Raw genomic sequence first — 24107 nt, 5'->3', positions numbered from 1 at the left:
AAGATTTTGCTGCTTTTTTTTTACATCTAGACCACATAAGACCAGGTCCTGATCTAAAACCACTATACCTACACTCGTCAAATCTGGACTGGATTTATCCCAGAGAGGCTAAAGATTCTTTGTGAAACCTTAATTCTATTGTGAAAATAAAAAAAGATAGATTTTGCTGCTTGAAAAGTAATTTTTTTTAATAGCTTTTCAGTATGGCCAGTATGAGGTCTTCCCAAATTCTCCAATATTGCTCATCTTTTCACAATTAAGTTTAAAATGTCCCGTCTAGTCCTCACCATCGTAGCAAAACACTGAACACAGTTATCAAAATATTGAATACTGCCAATTTTATTGAAATTAGACGTATTACTTTTACAAAACCTCACACACATACATCAGTCTGCACAAACACTATGCTCTTCTTACAATAATTGCACACCAGTTCAGAATCCTGGCCCTCCCCGTGGCCATGAGCTCTGAAGAGTGACAGAAAGCTTGGTGACAGGGTATCTGCATGGTGGTGGGCCTCTGGTTGAACATTTGGGATATCACACAGAAATTGAACAGCCGATGATCTGTTGGGTCCAGCTATATTTGCTTCAGCTCTCAGTCTAGGGGATAACTAGAGCAAGCGGGTAAAGGCAGAACACCCAGATGTTGAATAAAGACTATGTGACTCCTTCTTTCATTACAGAGCTTAGCATTGTAGTGGTTGATGTGAAATAAAGAAAACACAAATGCAACAGTTTGGCAGTGTCATCACTTACTCAATTCAGACGAGTGACAAACGCTACGGCAGCTTTTCCTTAACTGGTGTCATTTTGTGATTTGCAAAATGTAAATCTCAGTGGAATGAGATTCAATTTGGGATGAGACACCAGGCTAACCATTAGTCAACACTCAAAAAGAGTGGCTTTGTTATTTGGTTTCCGTTACCAAGGTCACCAACCCTTTTTTATAGCAGCTAAACTGATTTTGTATATTCTACTAAAAACAAAGCTCTGATACGATATACAAGCCTCCCTCTTTAACTGTACAGGGTTATTTCTGGAACTGCTTGAAGAGAAAAAACATATCCATGTGCAAAAAAACATTCTATCTGTGAGGAAGGAATGTGACTTGCAACATCAAGTAAACATGTACTGTACGTAGAGCGAGACTGTGCTTTGCTTCTGAACGCAAACAAGGCCCTTCAATCCAAAATGTCCTTCCGTCACATGTTTGCTTAAACATATTATAACTACATGATTTCTTGTGCTGTAATGTCTTTTTAAGGAGAGTGACTTAAATGGCACATTTTACAAAGAAAAACAATAAAAGAAATTCACAAAAGAAAAGAGCCGAGTATCTAATGTGTTAAGTGTGAGGCACGCGCAGTCGATTTTTGTGTCACTCTTAAAATGTGTTTGGTGCAAATAAAGAACCAAAGGGACAGAGATGAATCCAAAACATGTAAACCCTTTATCCTACACCACATATCATCTTCTCTTAAGGAAATCCCTGTGGAAGAATAACTTTTTCACGATGAGTGAAGCCTTTCATCAACCGCTTTCCTATCTCCTTCATCATTGTGGGGGGAGGGATCTGTGGCGGGTGGGGGAGGTGTGGGGCGATGCCAGCTTCTCAGAGGAGGTGGAGGGCGGCAGGGCGGACTGCAGGTGCACCGTCTTGTGGAACAGTTTGTTGCTGATCAGCACCACCAGGGAGAAGAGACGCAGCTGGAAGTGGCTGTGTGGAAAACATCAATTTGATCAGTGGATTGGGCATTACAGAAACACATCGTTTTAGAAAATGTGTTTTAAGTTACACTCACTACTGCTTTGTTGGTGTCTTGGCCTCGTTAGCGCTGATGATGAAGAGAGGGAAGAGGATGGAGAACAAGCAACCACTAGGTGGAAAAGAGTAACAGTAGCATACAGTGAATACAGGAAGGGAAACTTAGCCTTCAGAAAACATGAGGAGATTTTTCAAGCAAAAATATTTTTGTGTTGACTATATTATTTACTAGTGAATTGTTGTCATGTACATTTTTGTTGTTGTTTTTGCTTTTGTGTGTGTGGAACATTATTGAGGAATAAAAATAAAAAGGTGTGATTGGTTGCTCTTAGTGATAATGGGCATAGAATAGTCAGTGAGATTGATTAGCATAATAATATGAATCTTAATTTATATAGCATTTTCCAAAAAAGGTTAACAAAGTGCTTTAAAGACACAAGTCCGAAAACATACAGCAGAACTACAAATGAGAAAGTTCAATGTAACCACAAAAAAAAAAACATAGATAAAGATGGAATCCTAAGAACAAACTAATTTTAAAAAAGCATTAGAAGAAATTAAATTTGAAATTTTGGAATGAATAGACTAAAAGAAGTTACTTGATTTCACATGACTCACATGACAATGTGTAAAAAAACAATCTGTTGGTTAGCTAGAGAATAAACCTAATAACACATTTGCACTTTGATTAAAACATGGCACTAATGATTCTTTTTTAATATCAATGAATGTGTTTTCCTGATTAATCAGGAGTGTTACCTGATGATGTATGAGGAGGGCAGGGCTGTCAGCAGAGCCATGGGCAAACCAAAGCCGAAGTAATAGGGCCAGTTCCTCTCAATGTTGGACAGCCGTTGGTGCATCTCAACACCTTAAACAAATAGAAACAGCCTCAGTAAGGTTTGAGTTCTCCATTCAGTCAGGATGATTTGGGTGTAGCGTGTAATGTGAGCGTCTCACCATGGTTGAACCAGCGATACTCAAAGCAGTACAGAGAGTAGAGCAGAGACATGTGGAGGAGGCTCACCATCTGTCCAATGGCATCGATCGGGAAGAGGCTAACAATCACACCCTGCAGGAGAATACACATCACAATCACATCAGAGAATGTGAACATGTTCATCTCATTGGCTTTATCTTAGTGAGAAGAGATTTAGATCCTTGTGATAATTGTTCAAAATTATAGATCATGCTGAGATTTTATCACGCTTTGAAAAGCTGATGTCTATTTTGACATTGAAGTGATTGATTAAGCAGTACTCGTGATGAGTTGGTTTGAGAATGGTCCCCAATAGCGTTATACATGTTATAGTAAAGATTACTTTTTTTGTGTTGGTGTCTATTTTTTTTGTAGTGTAGGTCTTTGTATTGTGTAATATTATGACTGTTTTAAATAGATAAAAATGTAAACAGAGAAATTAATGTTGATCAAGTTGTTGTGCAAACAAGTCCTTCAATACTTCAAAATGAAATCAACTCGATAAGTATGAAGGTATATAGCTCTTTCATAATTATATAACTCTCGGAATCAAGAGTCTAGGAATATATTGTTTGGCCGACATGCTGGATAACTATGGGTCATGAACGGCATTACTGCTAGTATTTGCAAACTGAGCCAACATTTGGTGAATCTTGGCCTACAGTGACAGATCACAGAAGCAGCTTCCTGCGAATGCTCCACTCAAACGTCCTGTGACTGAAGAGCATTAGACACTGATGCTCTGGCATAATGCTCTACAGTGGGATTTAGCAGCACTGATATACAGAGAGACAGGGACATTCTTTGAAGGATATCAAGGTGTCAGTCTACAAAAATGTACCTGAATGAGGAAGAGTGCCTGGAGAAGGAGGTTAAAGAGCATGTCTGCAATGATCTTGCTGACGCTGGGGAACGGCTGCGCTTTACTGCCAGACACTTCAAATGCTAGGTCAGCTATATCCTGCAACAGAGAGGAGCACATTCACATCTAGATCTGTGTCAACAAAGCATAGGAACACAATCATATTCAGATTTCATTAGAGGAGCGACAAGTCATCTAATGTGCAATGAGATTATTTCAAAAACAATATTTTAGTATGTATTTAATACAATTATTTCCATTTAAAAAGGCCTAAGAAAAGTCCTTAAGAGTTTTATGACAACGTGCTTCAAGCAACTAGTCAGAATTTCCGGTTTATTCAAAGGCTTTTGTGTATGCTGTTGTGAGCCTGATGATGTGTCATAACAAAAACCTTCAGGTGACTCAGCAGATTTCAAGCAGCTGTTATGTGGCGGCGGCTTCACAGGAGTACAGTTTAATGGAGACTTGTGCTTAACTCACTTCTCAATCAAAGTTTATAGCCTCAATATTTTGACCTCGTTGGTGTTTTTTGATAAAGGATCAGTTTGACAAATTGCATATTATGAATGGACTTGCTTAACAAGTATAGGACAAGCAGGGCTGGCTTTATAATTCCCAGCCTATTTGTGAAGTCAGCTATATTTAACACCAACTCTATTCGAAAAAACATGTATAACCCTGACAATAGAGTGGCGCAGTGATAATACATTTTCTTGTTGGCTGACTTGGAAGTTAGCTTCGCAAAGGGCTCATTGATAAAGAAAAAGCAAAGGGCTTGTTCCATTGAACTATAGAATTGGAATAAATAAGATCTGTGGTAAACACACGTTTAAAAAATGTAAGTAGTCTCATTTAATCACTTTTATCCGCTGTGTTTATGACACGTAGAAGCTTCAGACATTAACCTGAGGTGTATTTACCGACACGTTTTTGTCGTGGACTCTTAAGCTTGTGTTAACCACAGATCAGGGATCCAACCAAAAACACGTTCAAAAAACTAAAAGATTCCGAGTTGAGGGAACTGGAATTGGTAAAAAGCTAACTCATACCCAGCTTTAGGACTCATTCCTGCACAGCTCTATAACATATGATATATGATGGTACCTTGGGAAGCCATTTAAGACTCCTACTAGGGATGCAACTTCGTGGATATTGATTGCCAGACTGTGTAATGGAATCGATACATTGGTTTTGAAGTGCTTTGTGCTCAGCCATCACATGACTACAGCCTAGCAGAGCAGAGCCTGACCTGGAACCAGATGGCGTTGACTATCTTGCTGAGGACGAACAGAGGGAGAACCCAGAGCGCGCTGAAGACGGAGGTCAGGAAGAACTCTAACCAGGACCACACACTTCCATGGAGGGAGGGGTCACCTGTAGCAAAAACAGCTTGTTGACTAACTGGTTCCTCACATAAGAGAACCTGCCCTAGAGTTACATACAAACATAAACGCTGTGTACTTACATACCAATGATTTTTGCTGTGAGAGTCTGCAGCAGGGGGATAAACACCCGGTAGAAGAGAAACAGACTGAGCTGGAGAGAGACAACACATACTATAGTTACTCTCCAACTCATGGTTCCTCTTCAATAGGTACTAAAACAAAGTATTTTCATGTTTACATCAGCCTTAAAAAATGACATTAAATTCAAATACTAATGTTATATGTCTCACGTGGAACAACTTGTTTCACCTTTTAAATATTCAGTCGTGTGAGACCAGGCTGTGCTGTAACAGCAGGTGAACATATCTTACCCAGAACACTCCTCCATTCCAGGCACAGCACTGGAAAATCCTGCTGGCTACTTTGGGATCACTGAACAAGAGAGTAAAACAATGTTGAATATTGTATGAATATTTATTTCATTTAAAAAATGTTTTCCTTACTTAACCAGAAGCAGACCGACACATGGATTTCTGTTTGAACACCGAAGGTTTTTGGCTCTTTACTCAAAAAGGTATGTATGGTTAGATTAGAGCTGGTTAGATGCATTTGTGCTACAATAAACAACACTTGTCAATAAACATGGTATACTTTTGAATAAGCTTTGTTATTAAATTAAGATCTCTGTTGAATAAATTTTTAAACCATCATTTAAAAAAAAAAGTAGCATTTGGAGAATATTTCTAATACCTCTTCATCTTAAGTTTTTTTTTTTCTCTGCTGCTATATAAACTCTTAAGCCTTTATACAATCATACTTTCTATTCTACTTTACATTTTTCATCTTTATAGAGTGTGTTTTTGCTAAGAGCACCAGAAAAACAAACCATGTGATGGCTTAAGGTAAATATGGCTTATTGACCGGCTGGAGGTTGTGGGAAAAGTGCATGTCACGTTGCAACTCCCAACATGAAGCTATTTTAGAACTTAAGAGCGGCTAATTAATTTAAGTATTACCGTATGGTATCGTATTGTATCGTAATAAATCCTATAAACAACAATGACATATCCAGGCACAATAAAATATCCACGAGCATATGTCACTCTGGCTTAGTAATAAAAGCATGGAAACCAAAATGTGCAGCTTTTATATGTCTTACTTGTCGGGTTTGCGCTCCTCGCTCTGGGCCCTTCTCTGTGCCAGGGCCCCACTGGCCCTTCTCCTCCGCTGCTCCTCTCTTTTCTGCTGGATGCGGGCATCCAGCTTGGAGATTGTTCCAATCCCCAATATGGAGTCCTTGATCCCCTAGAGAACCAGATGGAAAAAGAATACACAGTCACAGTGGTGTTACACAGTATTTGTTTATAACTGGAAAAATAGCCGTAATGGAGCTTTGCTATACCTCAGTTAGTGCCTGTTAAACACAAGAATGGCATTGATAATGATTTTTGAGGGCACATCCCATAACAATATTTAAGACTTGATGGTTCAAAAGGAGTTTTTACTAAAATGCAGTTATCTAAAATGATGTTAATGTGTCACTCTGTGCCACTAAAACAACACTTTGGGCAGAAGAAGTAACTGAAGGTCTTTTAGGCTCAGGCTAAATCTGATACAAAAGTTGAAAAACCCAAGAGGCTGCTGCTCCAACACTGAAGTCTCCTGTTATTAATTAAGACTAAGATCAAGTTTTAACAGAAGCAGCTAATGTAAACTGGATTATTCAGAGTCTCTGGTTGCTCTAGTCAACATTACTGCAGTTTAATGTGCATATAAAAAATACAGTGATACAAATAAGTGTAAGGGAAACTTCTGCAGCAATGGAGAGTGAGGACTCAGAGAGACACGAGGAGAGTTGGAGCTTTGATGTTAAACAATGATCATCATTGTCGATCATCTGTTTATTACAAGTCAACGGCCGGAGAATTAATATCACAAGTCACAGTAGCAAAAGGTTCTGACTGCACGGGTGGGTTGTCATGTCAATTCTGCTCAGCCTATCTCTTGATAGACCTTTTAACTAGTTTACAGAGAGTTAATGAGCATATTGGGGGAGGCGTAAACATCTGTGGAGCTTAGAAAGCCAGTGTTCAAATGTCATAATTGTGAGTTGAGTTCTAATATAATTTTTGTATTATTTAACTATTTCTTATTTATTCTTATACGCAATTTAATTATATTTATATTGAACATTTTGGGGTTTTATAGGAAGGCTTTAAAACAGGGGTATTCAACAAAAATTCAAAACGAGGTCCAGTTAGAGAAAATGTCCCCATGCAAAGGTCCGGAACATCAAAATGTCTAAGTTGCTTTATGAATTAGTGTGATATATATGGAAGTAGCCTGCAGCTGTATCAACGTCTGCATGTAATCAACAACTGACTGCCAATCAAATAAAGAAAGTACAATTAAAAAACAACAATATTTATTGTCAATTAACATTGAACTTATACAGATATACAGTAAATACTGTGGATGTGTGTAATGTTCCTCTCGGGCTGCATTTACAAATAAAATAGAGAAAATAAATAAAATAGCTTTTGAAAATATGTGCATCTTAAAAGTGCTTAATTTTAGATAAATAAAATAAAGTGTAACAGCAGCTTGAGTTTCCCTTTTTCTTTGTTAACCGTTTCACATCATGACTTAACAGTTTCAGACGATTATAGAACAATATCAGTCTTTACACATCATAACAATTAAACAGTTTGAAAGTTTCTCTTTCTTTCCCTCTTATATTGCACTTTGTGTTTTGTCTCATAGTGGCGTTTAGGCACTTTTAATGAGCGCCACGGTCTCTGAACAAATGAGACACATTGGCTCTGTGCTCCCAGTGGGCAGGATGAACATGAATGAGTCCACTCAGGGTTAAAAGCTCTGTTCTCACTGTCCACTTTCCTCTTGGAGAGCGCCATGTGGAATTATGTGTCTCTCCCTGTCTGCCGCTAACACGCCTGTTCACTCTCCTCTCCGTATTCTCTCCCTGTATTGCTAATTATTCTCTTCACTCACTTTCCTCTCCGCGTCTCTCTGCCGCTCTCTCATCTCTTCTTCTGTGTTTCTCTCCCTGTATCGCTCTCTCGTCTCTTCTTCTGTGTTTCTCCCCCTGTATCGCTCTCTCGTCTCTTCTTCTGTGTTTCTCTCCCTGTATCGCTCTCACGTCTCTTCTTCTGTGTTTCTCTCCCTGTATCGCTCTCACGTCTCTTCTTCTGTGTTTTTCTCCCTGTATCGCTCACTCGTCTCTTTCGCCCCCTGTTGGCGGCGATTAAAATATAATTCCCCCGTCAAAATTGAAATCCCCTATTAAGGTATTGATTATAGGTCCGGGTCCCTATAGGTCGGCGTCTGGGTCCGGATCTGGACCTCGGTCCGCCTGTTACTGAACTATGCTCTAAAAGGTCTGAGACATGATTAATGATAATACAAATATATATCTTTAATTATTTAAAAAATAAACATTACCTTTGGACTCTTTGGGACATACTGACTTTAAAGCTGATTGTACACAATGATAAAGTTCAAGGGGAAAAACAAGTCCTTGCTCGTCCTGGCGAAAAGCGTAATCTCTGCATGTTCAGAGGATATGTCTGACCCTTTTTGTAGACAATGTATGTGACACTTTAGTCTGCATTAAGGTAGCAGTTATTGTATAAATAGATATTAAAACGTGCAAATGTTGCATTTATTGTGCTGCTCTCCAGTTCTGGATGTGCACCACATGTTTTCTTGACTTAAATGTTTCGAACACCACTTTTAAATCAAAAACATCAATTTTGATCATCTTTTTACATTAAATTTGTAAGTGAGTACATTTTTTTTTCATGCATCTGTATCCTTGTAAATAAATGAAACCCTTGTGCTTTGTTTCATGGCTTATGTACAGAGTGTGTGTGTGTGTGTGTGTGTGTGTGTGTGTCTTCTGACCGTCGCAACATTGCGGAGGAAGGCCCTGACGCTGTCTGTCATCTCTGGACCAGCTGCAGATCCATCAACTGCAGAAGGAGGGGGGGCTGGTGACTTGGAGGTCAGCTCTCATGGCAGGGACGAGCTCACCCAGTAACCTGCAACATCCCAAAACCAAGACAAAGATTAGGACAATAGTTAGCGGTTGGAACTTTTCTAGGAATGTACAATAACCTTAAAAAAATGTAGATATAACCACCAGAAGACTCACTTTGGTATGCTTGGAAATACAGTTTCTAGATCATGAACATAGTGCATTTGTTTTCAATATTATATAAAGGCAGCTTTTTTTACTTAGTTTTCCGACCAAGGTGAACTTTATCCAACAGCATTAGCAGGATTTACCATGTTCATGCAAACTAATCATCACCTGTATTTTTAGCAATAGCAACCTTGCATTTCTTATTTTCAGTTTTTCCATGTTTAGGCATTACATTTTAACTTTCCATTATTACTTTTAATTTACTTCAAAGGAAAGTATTACATGAATAAACAAAAAACATTCTTGTCTATGATAAACAGTGGTATAAGACCTTATTGTTAGCCTTTTGGATTTATTACTGGCCTTGCTTGAGCCATTATATATATCCACATAACTGATGACAGAAAAGTAAGTGTGTAAGATGAAATGTTTTGTGAAATGTATACAATGTCGATATCAAGGTATTTGATCAATTATATGGTGATATTTGATTTTCATATCCCCCAGCCCTAGTTTTAATAAAAGCGTGTTCTTTGTTCTGAACATTATAACGTTGTTTTAATACTAAGAATAGTTTTTGTGGCCCTTTAATATTAAATATAAATAAAAAAGAGACAAACAGGATACAAACTAGTTTCCCACTACATAGGGCCTACAGGTTTAATAATCGATTTTATTATAAGCATAGCTAACATTAATATCTTGTTAACTTCTGTCTTTTGATTTATGCGTTATAATCAGAAAAGTCACTTAAATTACTTCTCAAACATACTTGGTCTTGGTCAATAACACACGTTAGCAATGGCTTCGTGGGTTAACGCTAGCTCATGGGTGATAGCAGGCAGTCAGGGTTAGCTGGCTTTCTCTGGTTGGCTCCAAAGCTATCACGTTTTTTTAAATTAATGAAAACCCTTTGTCATGTAGCTAGTCTAGTGAGCATGATGCCCCTTGTATCATATTAATTGACGTTCGTTTGGTTTAGTGCTCTGTTAGCTCCCCTGTCAGTGTTGCTAGCTAACAGTTACTGTTAACGCTGAACAACTAATGTAACTGTGTTTTTTTTCCAAGACAACTCCCTAACCAGCGGCTAAAGTCACACCGAGCACACAGCTAACCGCGACGTATTCCTTACCTCATGCGACCAGCCTGCAGTATTATTAACTTCGGGTATTCTTTCTCTTGCCCCAATGTGAAAACAACAACACTAAACATTCACTGCCAGCAGCCAGGGCCGTGCAAATTTGCAAAACATATTGCGCAAGCTCCGACTTCTGAAGGACCATGGGAAGTGTAGTCCTCCTTACTGAAGGATGAAGCCAGATGAAAAGAATATCTCATTTACCTCATTACTGTTTGGAAAAAGGAAATGTTGCATTGAAATAAACACATTTGGAATGTTTGTATCATTATGAGCTATTATATTTAAGCAATAGCTTACTACAGGCCGTGGCAGCCGCGGCGCCAGGATTTCAATTGTGGATGGGCCAATGTAATTTCGTCTGGGCCTGTTCAAATGTTTTCTCGCGATTTTTTAAAATAATCTAATAAAAATAGGCTATGTCTAGAATGACATTCGTGTTTACTGAGAGCATAGTCGATGTGTTTCCAGTCCCTGTATGGGACCTTTAAACCAGTGGCGTAGCCATGAATTATGGTGTGGGTGGGCCTGGAGAAATGTAGGTGGGCCAGGGGGGAGCTAGGGGGTGCTGAAGCACCCCCCAGGATTGCCAAAGCACCCCTTAAGCACCCCCAAGAAATATGTTTTTTTTTTTTTTTTCAATTTTTTTCAATTAAATTAAATTAGAACAATTATTGATTACATTAATGCAAATGTGAAACAAACAAATGTTTGACCAAAAACATAAAGCCAACACAGGTGATTAGGCCAATGGCCAGCACCCATTAGATTTTTGACCTACCCATAGGCTAAATTACTTTGTGACACTTTAGTGACTTCCTGTTAGCTGGAGCGCCAAATTATTTGCTAACAGCAAAGTGACAAATGGATCGTTTTTTAGTCCTTAAACGTCCACGTGTGGACACTCAATCAAAACCACCTGAACGCGAGAGGGATTCTGCACATAATAGGCCTCGTGAGTACAAGTAGCTTAGGCTACTTCTGGCTCTCTGTGTTTCATTCAAGCTCTGCTCTGTGTGTGTGTGTGGCACGAGCCATTCTGTGTGCGTGAGCGAGCACCGGTGGGTCTCTACCGGAGATCGTTGTGGTTAGCATCTGGTGCTAGCTAGCCAAGCTAACGGATATAAGGAGCTTTTTCAACAACAAAGTGGAGGGAGAACTCTCTCATGTCAGACTGAGAGTCTCAAATAACCTCAGCTCAGGTGAAGTAAAGGACTCTCATTGTTTAGATAGTTAACTTTAGTCTAGTTATCTCAGTGGGTCTCAAACGTTTTGTTTTAAAAGGGGAGTGATTTGTAAAATATCTATAAAGAAATAGTAAATCTGTTTACAGTTCTGTTTCATATGTATGTTGAGAGATGTGTTACGTGCCAGGCAGGCTGTACTTGTGGGGTTTTCTTTCCCTCCTGTGTTTCTCTCTTCTCCCTGTCTTCTGCACAGCTAATCAGCAGCTGGGGGGTGCTAGTGGATCGCCGGAGCTGTTAGATTAACATTAACATGCCTATATTGTAGTTCATATGTGTGGGCAGAAAAGGAGTGAGCAGAGAGTAGATTAGTTGTCGATTTTTGTTCTGTTTTCTGTGACTATCTGCCTCACCCTGTCAGACTTTCAGTTGCGTGCGCTACTAAAGAGACGTGTTACCATGGAAATCAAACAACGGTTCAGCTGTATTAAAGTCCGAGTGGAAACAGTTGTGTGTAAATCTGATTTGTGAGAAATCGGGAGAAATGCGGGAGAAATATGACCCCGGGAGGAAACCGGGAGAGGGCAATGAAATCGGGAGTCTCCCGCGAAAATCGGGAGTGTTGACAAGTATGATTTGCAGTAGAAAATTCAACTGTAGCGCTGGTGCATTAATGGGAAACCCTTAAAGTTTGAGCACCCTCTATGAAACGTCAAGCTACCCCACAGCACCCCCTAGAGAAAATCTCTAGCGCCGCCACTGGGGTCTGAGCTGAAACTTCATTAATGATTTTAATGATTTTTTTAGTGCACTAATAGAACATAAGCATAAATTAGCAGTGAAAATAAAAACATAGGCACGGCAGCCTCAGAATGTGTGTAAAACTGACAGGGATGGGTATCGTTAAGGTTTTAACTTTTATCGATAGCGCTTATCGATCCGGTCCTTTTAACGGTACTTTTATCGGTTATTTTGGAGAAAAAAAATAAGGTAAACTTACTAAACAAATTGTGAACAAAACTAACATTGCTTTTTATTTAAATTAAATACATAATATTTCACATCAAAAGAAACAACAATGTTTTAACAAATCGTTTTAAATAATCTGATGACAGAACTTTAAACAGAATAGCTGAAACTTTAAAAATAAATAACTCGGTTACCTCTAATCATTAACCCATGTTTGTATAATGTAGTTGACGCCGTGTATTGCTGCTAGCATACATAACACCTGACGTGGAAACGTTACTCGTGGATGGGGCTACAGAGCTACTAGAAAGACAGTCGAACCCGGTGCATTTCTCCGTCTGAATGTGGTGCACTTTTGCAAGATGTTTTGACAAATTGCTTGTGTTACTGCCCTTACATGCTAAACTCTTATTGCACTTTTGGTAACGAACATTGTCCACATCGACACGGCTATAGTTTAACCACACCTCGGAGCGCGTTCTCTCCGCCATCTCCTCCGTGTGTGTGTTGCATGCATGGAGCTGCGTGTGTGTAAACTGCCCCGCCCCCTCGCACACAGACGGGGGAGAGAGATCTCTCGTCTGGAAAGATCTAAAAGATGCATGTTGCTGTCTTTTTGCATACGGAGTTGGCGACACTACAACTGTAATGTAATCTTTGTGTAGCAATAATACATATGATATATATATATATATATATATATATATATATATATATATATATATATATATATATATATATATATATATATATATATATATATATATATATATATATATATATATATATATATCTCGGCGGCCACAGGTTGTTTATCCTTGACAGTCGCACATGGGCACACACTGAGTGTTTTCATATTCTTCAAATGTGTTCACGCTAAACTGCAGACTTCAAGAAGAGATAATACTTTCATTCACTCACGGCAAAAGTTACTTTACTTACTATAAAAACTCACGGTAAAAAGATGCACTCCCTGTTCCATTGTCATGAAAGTGGAATCTAACTATATCCAGAATAAGTTTTATTGGATCCAGGCTAGAAACATGTTTATTTCTGCTGTAAAGTTGGGCATTTTAACATGGGGGGTCTATGGGAATTGCTCCTTTCTGCATCCATCCCCTGTCGGCCACTAGATGAACTGCAGTTTGCGGCACTTCCTTCTGGGCTTCCCGGCTCTACTCTATTAAGCGCTGATTGGCTGTGGGTGGGCCAGACGCCACTGCTTTAAACTCCGGGAGAATATGTCCCTCATTCTGAAGATGTAATGATTGCCCTTGCCCGCTAGATGGCGGTGTTTAGCTGAGTGTGTTTGACTAGTCTGGGCACCAACAGTGTATTTGTTATAGAGAAAGGTGTCTTCTATAATAGCAGAGGACAAGGAGAATGTTTCAAATAACGAAGCAGCCTACATCTCTAACACTCTTTAGTTACCTTCACTAAAGGAAATGTTTTATATTCTTATAAAATAAAGGGCAGTGTGTGGGGAGCACTGACATTGAGGGCCACACAGGGCTAAAAAAAAAAAAGGATGTAAATCACATTATAGTCAAGATGAAAATGAACATGATACAGCAGTGTGGTCGTTGCACACTTTTCTAAAAAATGAACACAGGTAAAACTCTGCAGCATTTAACATCTGATTTATCCGTGTCTAAAACACAAAATGCACTATATTCTGAGGTGCTTGACTATTATATTTGGCCATTATTAATTAATAAAGAAGTCATTTTCTCCCTGTGTCAACATAGAGGTTAAAAGAGGCAAAAATATCCAGCAGCTTTAAATAAAGCACTTAACATCAGCTGACAAACACACTAGCACATCAATAATCACAACCCAGTAATATAAAATATTCAATTCTGAAATGGGCCATTACGCATAACATTTACTTTTGGTACCTGAATTATATTTTGATGCCAATACTTTTGTAGTTCTTCCTGAGTACGATTTTGAAATCAGTACTTTTACTTGTAACAGAATATGTTTTATAGTATTGCTAATTTTACTCAAGTAAAACATCTGAGTACTTATTCCATCACTGCTTTACACAATAACTACAGTCTATAGGTAAAACTACAGAAGAAGAAGTCATGTGACGTGTAACCGGTTAAACTTCCTGTTGTTAATTCACTTTATGGAAACATATTTGGTGAAACGTTAACACATTTTTGCTCAATAATAAACTTAAGGAGGTTTCTATGACTTTAAGAAATAAACACCAGAAATTGAATTAATATCATGGGGGCAATATCTGTATCCCACCTCCTTTTTCCTTTTCTTTTACAAATGGTGATCCTATCCTAACATCCTCTCCCAGGGATTATAAAAAAAATATTGGATGTCAGAATGCTTGAATAATTAATTATAAAACATAAAATAATGTTTAAAGACAGTATTTAATTTTTTCAGTGCAATTCATTTTTCAGTGTAAATACAGCCTTTTTGAATGCAAGTGTAAGAACATCAATATTTCAAATTTGAGTTCATGTTTTGTTTTCAATATAACTTTTAAAGGTTTTAATGGCAGAATTGAAGGTCACTGTCACTGTAAAGGTTGGGGATGTAGAGAGAACAAGGTCATATCATCATTATTGCTTGAAGAAATGTAGGGGTTCATATCCACCAGAGGACAAGTTCACATTCTTCAATAAAACACACATTATACATCATGCCTGATTCTGGTTATTTCTCAAATTGTACAAATTTACACCAAACAAATTCAAACATGTTCAACTAATCATAATTATAATTCTGGCAATGTGTGGAGGGCTTTGAAATAGCCACTTAGACAATTGTATAGGGAGATAAATTGTAATTGTGAAATGATTAATCTCAATCCTCCATAATGTTTGCCTGTGTCTATGCAGCACACCCTTTACACGTTCAGAGCCTATGATGGTATGGCCCAAGTTAATATACAAATATATCTGGGTCATTATTAGTAACCCTTGAATATAAATACAGGCACAGCAAAAACATGCCCATAGGAGTGCAACACAAGACCAATACACCCAAAGGTGCAGATACATTATACAAAAGAGATTCTAACCCTCTGTGTGTCACTGAAACCTGATTGTCATTGTCACACATTAAAGTGAGTGTTTTTCTCACTGTGCTCAAAACTCAGTGCATCTCTATCATGACTGTCCATCTGGTAAGCAGGCAAGGTAGGTCAGAAGATTTCATCATCATCATTTCTTCCTCATTAGCTCCCAGCAGTCTGAGCCCCCTTTCTCCTCATATCAGTTGGAACACTTCATTTTAAAAGTTGTGTACAGTACTGACACCCTCCGCAGCTCCCCTTGCAGTCCTGCTTTTCCTGTTTCCGGCAAAGCCTGGCCTCAGCCCTTTGTCTTGTTATATTAGGAGAAGTCATTATATGCCACCTTGAAAATGCATTCAGGAGAGCTCAGTGTAACAGGTTCTCTGCCATGCTTGGAGCTCCCCCCCTTTGGCACACACCAGCAGGTAGGACTCACTCGTCACCTGTGGCAGGCGAACCTGGAGGACAAAAGAACAGCTTATTTCTTTCAAATTGATTGAAATGAACTCATATAAAGGATTCATTTTGGCCTAAAATATTGTCTTGTGCTGATGTATACTGTATTGCATTTACAACACCAAAAGTTAAACCATAATAGTAATGATAATAATTCACAGTAGAGTTGATCCTTTTGGGTTTTTTCCTCTCCTGTAGTGTGTTATATAGGTTTTAGTGCATGTAAATGGTCTGCAAAGGCTACAATCCCTGTGTTCCCTGCAGAGGGAGTTTCTCTCCCACACACAATGATAGATTGCTGTCTGAGTGTTTTGTGTACCCTGTGGAACAGGAGCAGGTGTCGGTGGAGAGGAATCACCAGTGGGTAATGGCAGGCAGGGGGCGCTCTCTCCCTCTGTAACACATGCAAGTCAGACTGGTGAACAGACCAGCTTTATAGAAACATAAACAAATATTCTGCTATTGATAAGTGCTAAGTCAGCTGTACACATCGTATGTCATACAGTAAAACCTTCTGTTTGCAAGCCTTACTTACGCAACAGATGCAGAGATTCACCAGAGAATCCAACAGGTTACATGCACTTAAAAAGAGTTTTTGTTTTTCCATGTCAGGCAGAGAAAGAGAACATGAAAGAGGAAAAAAGTTAGGCTTACATCCCTTGGTGCGTCCACACAGTGGGCAGGCAGAGCAAGAGATGCTGGGCAGAGACTCAGTGCTGTGATTGGAGGAGAGAGAGGAACATCAGAGCCCATGATGTGCGGCGGCACTGCTGCTGCTGCAGGCATTCAGCCTTTGGGTGCACTGCTGGCCAGCCAGATTTGTAATAACACAAAGAACAAAACAAAAAAACAGTACATCTCTGTGGTGATGAAAGGACGACGGTGTGCAGGTTAATGGAGGGACAGAAGTGATGGAGAGAGCAGCAGCTAAAGTGAAGAAAGCCTTTTTATCGTCACACATGGAGCGAGGCATGTGATTTTTTTCCACATGGCTTTGCAACAACAGGAGTTCTGGTAATTTTTCATGGCACTGTCATCCATTAGCCCAGCAGCAGGAAGACCCTCACCGCTGCCTCTTTAAAAAGCTCATGACACCGTATTGACTTATGGAAAGGGGCTTCCAAGTTCATGCATACCAAGGCTATTCTTAGAGTGGGTATTTATCACCATGTTCTGACTGAGCACTCCAATAGAAGCAGATGCTGCCAGCACTGTGAAGCCGTGTGTTTATTCAGAGTTGCTCATATTGTTTGGAACTCGCTCCACCTCACATTTATGTTGTTCTTAAGAGACTCAGGACTGTAAAGTAGTACTTGGGTCATGTTGATGTCTGTGTGATCAGGTCATATTACTGAACTACCTGGCATTCTGAAAGCAGCAGATTTTCAAATTTGATCTCGACAAAAACGACATGTCTACCTATATATGGCCATGACTTTTAATGTAATTTACATCAACAGTTCCAACATTCCTATGTGTAGCTTTACAGTAATACTATGATTCATTTTCATATAATGATTGCAATTTCATGACTGTGTTCTTTGCAGTGTTCAAATCTATTGGTCCCTGCGGTCTCATGGCATGACTGCATACAATATAAAGTGAAACAGAGCGGAACAGAGGATGATGAAGATGATGGTGTGAAGAGGAAGCAGGGCTGTTGATCCCTTGCCTGTCTCCTTGGGGGCTCTCCAGTCCTGCATCTCCCCCTTCAACCTCTCCATTTCTTTCTCCAGCTCACAATATCTCCTCTCTGCCTCCTGTAACCGCCTGGTGGGTAAAGAAGGAAGACTGTGAGTTTCATCATATGTTATTATTGTTGTTATTTTATTCCTCAAATTGGGTTGGGATAATGTAATGCCTCTGCAATGGATATTTAATTTGAAGGGTAAAATATATATAGTTGACCTATACCTGTACTTTTTCTAGTTTGCGAATGTTTCTAACAGTATTATTTTCTTACAAACAATTAAATAATAATTGCTTAAAATAATAAATATATATATATGACATAAAAATTGTTTTTCAAGCTGTATGATTCCAGAGTTTCTCCCTGGCTACGTTGTAGCCAGTAATACTGTGCGGACATTCCCAAATTATAAACATTGGGTTAATGCAGAAGTCAGTGCTAAACTTAAAGCATGGACCTACACTTAGGGATTTAGAGCTTATAGCAGTGCTAAGAGACAATACAATGACAAAGAGTTATAGAAATCTAACTACCAGGGCACCAACACGTGGTACAAAAGAAGAAAATAACACAGCGATGAGGTATTGTCTACATTACTCCCAGATGAATGATTAACTTAAATTGATTAAACCTTGAAAACCTGCAGGCTGTGGAGAACTTGTGCCCACTAAATATACCTAAGGCACCTTGACATCACCCCCTCCCTCCCTGACCCAGTGGACGCACTATGGAAAGCAATATTATTAGGATGAACCTAATTTGTATTTTATTTAAACTTAACATTATTGCTTTCAGCTAACCTAATACAAATATGTGTATTATCTCAAAAATATTGTTGAGATAATACATTTAATTATTGTCAATGTTTCGTTTTTTTTTTGTGTACTGATTAAAAATAATTGGGACTCAACTGCTCCAAGTAGTTTAGTCTATGGATTGGGCAATGAGGGTATTAGTATCAATTGATACCTCTGCAAGTCTTCATGGAGTCCGGATATTTGGTCGGTCTCCTCCACATCCTCCTCCTCATTCTCCTCCTCCTCTTCCTCAGTGGTGGTGTGGGTGGATGCAGTTTGACCTTGCTCTAATGTGAGTGGAAGCTCCAGCAATGCAGACAGCTCATCTGGCAGATTGTCTGTGAGCTGCCACTGCTGACTCTGCATTCGAACCATGGGTAAACCAAATAAGGCCCATCGGAATGAGGAAACACACCGAATAATATTTATGATCATATGAAAGTACAGTCATATAAATGCTGCATACACTGTAAGTTAACTGGTGCAACCTGACAACAGACAAAGGGTCCTAAAGACTTCAGGTGGATGATGTCTCACCAGTTTCTCCGGTGTGTAACGGCTCTCACAGTCCCTGAGACTTGAGTGGTCAATCTGCATCATGATGTCTAGACTTCGGTCGATGGCACCCGTCTGACTATAAAAGAGAGAGCAATTGTAGAATATTCAGTTAACTCCGGAATCAGATTATTTCTAAAAAGCCGGTTATACTCATTGGATGCACACAAAGCATCAACCATGAAATACGTTTACCAGGTTGCGGTGTAAGAGTATCCAACAAAAGCCAAGTGCACCCCAATTGGAGCTCTGTCCATTACATCAGACAGCGTCTCCTGCAGGAAACAACGGATACAAATAACCAGCTGGTGTTGTTTTGTTAGAAGTTGAACTGATTCGTGTGTAAGGCCACATTTTTTCACTAATAAAGCACTTGTTTCCAACGTGCCTGAGAAGCGCTCATCCTTAAAATCTCACATTTAACAAGGCACTCTCCCTGGGTCCTCAGCTATATACCCATCAAGTGTAAGGTCGACCGGACAACTACTAAAACATATTTCCAGTAAATCCCCTGTGACGAAGGTAACTTCGTCACTATGGACTGACGGCTTCGGGCCTTGTATATTGCACATTTCTTTTATTTTGAAAAGTGTTCCCCCTCCCGTTCTTTCTGTTACTCCTGATTATGTTCACCTGGTGCACTGTGTTGTCTCCTCCCCCCCCCACCTGTGTCTAATTGCTCCCCCCTGACCTGTGTCCTGTTGGTTTGATTAGTGTGGGTGTGTATTTAGGCTCTGTTGCCCTGTCTGTTTGGAGGCTGGTAGTGTGGTGCAAAAATCCCTGTGGTTGGTGACGGTTTGCACATGTTCAGCCGGATTGAGGCTGTGAATGATGTGTATGACTTAATAAATGCCCACACCGGGTTGTATTTTTGGACGTTCTGCCTCTGCCTCCTTGCTTGGTCGGGCCGCTCAATTGTCAGCTTCACATCCCCTGTCCCTCATTCTTTGTCTAAGTTAAACGGGATTGTCTAAATACACTGGCTTAGTGTACATAGCATACTGCTAATAAATATGTCCCAGACATCTAAATATGTTTTACCTGAGGTAAAACCTGCATGCTTACCTACAGTTATTACAACCCAGTCTCACGGCATTTCGTGTTATAGTCACGACATTTAATCTATTGATACGTGTTCACCAACACGATTTTCCCCTTTTTTTCCCGTGTCACACAGAACGATTTTAAAATAAATGTATTTCTATTGGTAGTATGTTTCGTGCCTGCACCACGTCTTTTTGTCCGGTCGGGTCTTGGAAGACCAGAAGCTGTGTGGTTCATAAAAAACATTTTCTTGCTCAATATCAAGCCACGATTATTGTTTTTATTTTAAATCGTATAATGCCAGACTTTTTTTGCCGTCCGTGAGGAAAAGAAATGGGGCTCAGAGCCTCAGAATACTGAAATCTGTATTTTTTAAAATATTTTTTTCCTTGTAATTTGTTATTCTTTTCTAAATAACACACTGTTATTTACTCAACAATAACACACAATTATCCTTGTTTTTATTTATTTGTTTGATTCTATAATATCGGGCTTTTTTGCCATCAGGAACTGAATTTCAAAATAAAGTCACCGGAAACAAATGTAGGCGATACTGTCGATCATCGCATCTTGAAGCAGAGGCTAGTCAGTATTGGCATATCCAGCCATGCAGTGGGGTGGTTTGTGAACTACCTCTCTGAAAGGTCCCAATGTGTTCAGTTTGATGGGCTGTCTTCTGAGTGGTTACACATTACTAATGGTGTACCACAAGGTTCTGTTCTAGGTCCGCTATTATTCTCCATCTACATCAATAGTTTAGGTGAAAATGTCAATGGAGCAACCTTACATTTTTATGCGGACGATACCGTGATGTACTGTGCAGGTCCCTCCATTAAGGAGGCTGTTGTTGAATTGCAGGCTGTTTTTAACATTATTCAGACTCGGCTCTCTGAACTAAAGCTTCTTTTAAATGTTGATAAAACCAATTAATGCTCTTTTCAAAAGCTAAATAGACACCAGAGCCTGTTTTGGATATTGTAACTATGCAAGGAATAAAACTTGAAGTGGTTACCTGTTACAAATACCTTGGTATCTGGCTTGATGATTGTCTTACTTTTAAACTTCATGTCAATAACCTGCTTAAAACACTGAGGGTTAGGCTAGGTTTCTTCTACAGGAACAAGTCCTGTTTCTCGCTTGAGGCCAGGAAAAGGCTAGTCACTGTGACCTTTTTACCTGTGCTGGACTATGGTGATTTGTTTTATATGAATGCACCTGCCATTTACCTGATCAAGTTATATGCTGCGTATCACAGTGCACTAAGATTTGTGACAAACTGTAAAGTATTAACCCATTACTGTACCCTGTATGCAAGGGCTGGTTTGCCTTCGCTAACTGTACGGAGGCTCAGTCGCTGGTACATTTTTATATACAAAGCCATGTTGGGGAATCTTCCATCCTACAACTGCTCCCTGATCTCACGGCGAATTGTAAGTGGCTACTGCCTGAGATCGCATGCTGTGTTTTTATTAAATGTGCCAACTGCTAGGACTGTCTTTGGGAAGATGGCATTTAGATGCGCAGCTCCACTGTCTTGGAATAGTCTGCAAATTAAATGGAAACTGAGCAATCTGGTGCCACTAAATGTTTTTAAAGCTCGGTTGGATGCTACTCAATCGGAAGCTGTTGGTACCTGTTCATGTGGATAGTTATTTAAATTGTAATCCCTGTAATGATGCTGTATGATGTCCTTTTGGTTGTTCTGTTTATGTTTTTATGTTTGATGTGGAACCTACTTGAGCAGGTCTCCCTTGAAAAAGAGATCAATGATCTCAAGGGATACACCTGGGTAAATAAAGGCTTGAAATGAAAATGAAATGAAGCTCGGTGTTTGGATGTTTTAGCTGCCATGCACGTTGGGATATGGTGTTAATGCAATATGAAATAACTATCAACAGAATTGCGTTGCCAGGCAACAGCTTGGGGTGAAAACAGTATTTCCGGTCTTGAAGTTTGCATAGTAATCTGCAGTACTCATCAACTAAAAACTACGGCTGTCAAACGATTACAATTTTAATCAGATTAATCACAGCTCAAAAAGTAATTAATCATGATTAATCACCATTCAAACTATGTCCAAAATATGCCATTTCTTTATGTATATTGTTGTGGGAATGAAAAGATAAATGAAAGAAGGTGGATATATCAATTTAACATACAGTATGTATGTTTATTATAAAAAATGTCTGTGTGTCAAAATAAAAGACAGCCCACACACCTATCAATCATAAAACCGTGGGGTCTTAATTCATTACGTGTTGATTTCTATCAACGGGGGAGTACTTCAGGAAAGTCGACGGAGAGGGGGGGGCTAGTGGAGTACTTCGTGACCAAAGAGTGTGAACGTTGTGATCAGCTGTTTTAGCGCAGTTCTCCAGTGAAGGGAGGGAGTCTCCCTCCGCAGCCGGTTGACGTAGTTTTGGCACAATTCCGTTGTACAGACCGACGTTAACAGCAGCCCTGTCTGTGCACACGGAGACCGACTCGTCGTCCGGTGATCTAACCGCCTTCTGGAAAAGCTTCACAAGTAGGCTACGTCGGTACGCAAACGCGCTTTGAGACACAAGTGACGGTACGCATTTGAAATCAATCTTACTAACTGCTGTCTGTGCAATTCTCGGCGCGAGTTGGCAGACTTTATTTTGCTTACTTTAACTTCATTTTTCATGGTGGGGCTAAGCCATTTATTGGTATGGGTATAGCCTACCCCAGCCATACCCTGGCGCTGCCACTGGTGGGATGTATGGGGCGGGCCATTCTGCACATGCGTTAAATGCGTTAAATATTTTAACGCAATTAATTCAAAAAATTAATTACAGCCGTTAACGCGATAATTTTGACAGCATTACTAAAAACATCAGTTTATCCTTGTTAATAACACAACATTGATTGGTTTAAATTGTGTACAATGCTTTTGTGTTTTCCCCCTTCGATTCGGAGAAACAAATAGTTTTTTCGCAGTTTAGGACTCATAATCCTCAGCTATCGTTTGGGACTACAGTCCCTTTGCTGGACAAACCCCGTGATTAATCTTCAAGCTCTGTGATTGGATGTTGGAGTGGCAGTGTGCCAAGGTTACGCCGAGCGTCAAACAGCCCCCCCCCACCCAGAACTACACATGCTGGCTATTGTGTTTCACAACCTATGTTCGCAACATGTTCTATGGCACGTCTCTACTGGGAATTGTAGTTTTAAAAGACGTTTTCGTTTTTCCCACATTTAGAAGTTGCCAGTATTAAACTGTGTACACCCCTGGAGGTTTAGGGGATAAGAAACAAATTGGTGTTATCACATTTAAAACATATCGTTAATAAATGGGTGAAAATCGCTTGTGCCCATAATGGGCAGCATTAATATATACCCACAAGACAGCTCGTTGTTACTTTGTAATTTTACTCCACTACAATTCAGAGGTTAACCTGGTATTTTTACTCCACTATATTTATTTTAGTACTTCTGATTAATGATGAGAAATATAAACAACCCTTAAATCAGACTTTAGTTACATCTGAGTAAAATTCAGGGGAGGTGATTGTCAAGTGCCAACAATCAGGAGAGATATTTGATAGTTGGTGCTTGAAAAGACTAAACATTTATCTGCAGATCCCTATAAAGCATATTCATTACTCGTTATTCTCTACTAATAGTTAATTAAAGACTGTATAATGGCTATTTTGCACATCCCTTTCAAGATTTCAAGATTTTCAAAGGTTTATTGACATATCATACACAACTACGGTGTAGTTATGCAATGAATGAAAAACTTGGGTCACAGGTTCCACAACAGTGCATTACAAGACATCTATCAATATGTGTATACCTCCACCATTAAACTGTCATATTCTGCACATTTATTATTATATCTACATAGATCCTATAAGAGTATAATTAATATGTATAATATCAGCTAAAATAAGTGCTTCAAAATAGTTAACATTGCAGGAAAGCAATATATTAGACGTTAAGTACTTTGTCAGGCTTAATGTTTATCTGTAGAAACCCCAAAGCTTTTTTCTTACTTAAAAGAAGACCTTAACCTAAAGTATTCTTTAATGTTTAATTAAAGGTTAATT

At 39.2% G+C, this 24107-nt stretch overlaps 2 protein-coding genes across 3 annotated transcripts in view; both read right to left on the bottom strand.

Annotated features, from left to right (window-relative positions):
• Positions 1–321: 321 nt before the first annotated feature.
• ei24 (EI24 autophagy associated transmembrane protein) lies at positions 322–10446 on the bottom strand. Its single transcript, XM_079649832.1, has 11 exons — positions 10291–10446; positions 8918–9054; positions 6153–6298; positions 5365–5425; positions 5078–5144; positions 4858–4982; positions 3588–3707; positions 2728–2839; positions 2527–2638; positions 1805–1879; positions 322–1719 (listed from the first exon to the last, which is right to left on the bottom strand). Exons 2-11 carry the CDS (start codon positions 8957–8959, stop codon positions 1557–1559), a joined length of 1023 nt encoding a protein of 340 aa, XP_079505958.1. The 5' UTR covers positions 8960–9054; positions 10291–10446; the 3' UTR covers positions 322–1556.
• A 4380-nt stretch (positions 10447–14826) lies between these two features.
• Positions 14827–24107, bottom strand: part of dmpk (DM1 protein kinase) — a 31993-nt gene continuing 22712 nt past the window's right edge. Inside the window, exons 9-15 of one of the 2 annotated variants that reach the window (XM_079649355.1) lie at positions 19186–19265; positions 18973–19069; positions 18608–18795; positions 17621–17718; positions 16603–16664; positions 16268–16342; positions 14827–15950 (exon numbers count right to left, since the gene is read on the bottom strand). In XM_079649355.1, the coding sequence (XP_079505481.1) occupies positions 15849–15950; positions 16268–16342; positions 16603–16664; positions 17621–17718; positions 18608–18795; positions 18973–19069; positions 19186–19265 (702 nt within the window). In that variant the 3' untranslated portion in view covers positions 14827–15848. The remainder of the gene's footprint in view (positions 15951–16267; positions 16343–16602; positions 16665–17620; positions 17719–18607; positions 18796–18972; positions 19070–19185; positions 19266–24107) is intronic. The other variant, XM_079649356.1, reaches the window with a different exon arrangement.

The sequence above is a fragment of the Notothenia rossii genome (genome assembly GCF_949606895.1).
Source record: "Notothenia rossii genome assembly, chromosome: 9".
Lineage (NCBI taxonomy): Eukaryota > Metazoa > Chordata > Actinopteri > Perciformes > Nototheniidae > Notothenia > Notothenia rossii.
This window is presented reverse-complemented; position numbering and strand designations above follow the sequence as displayed.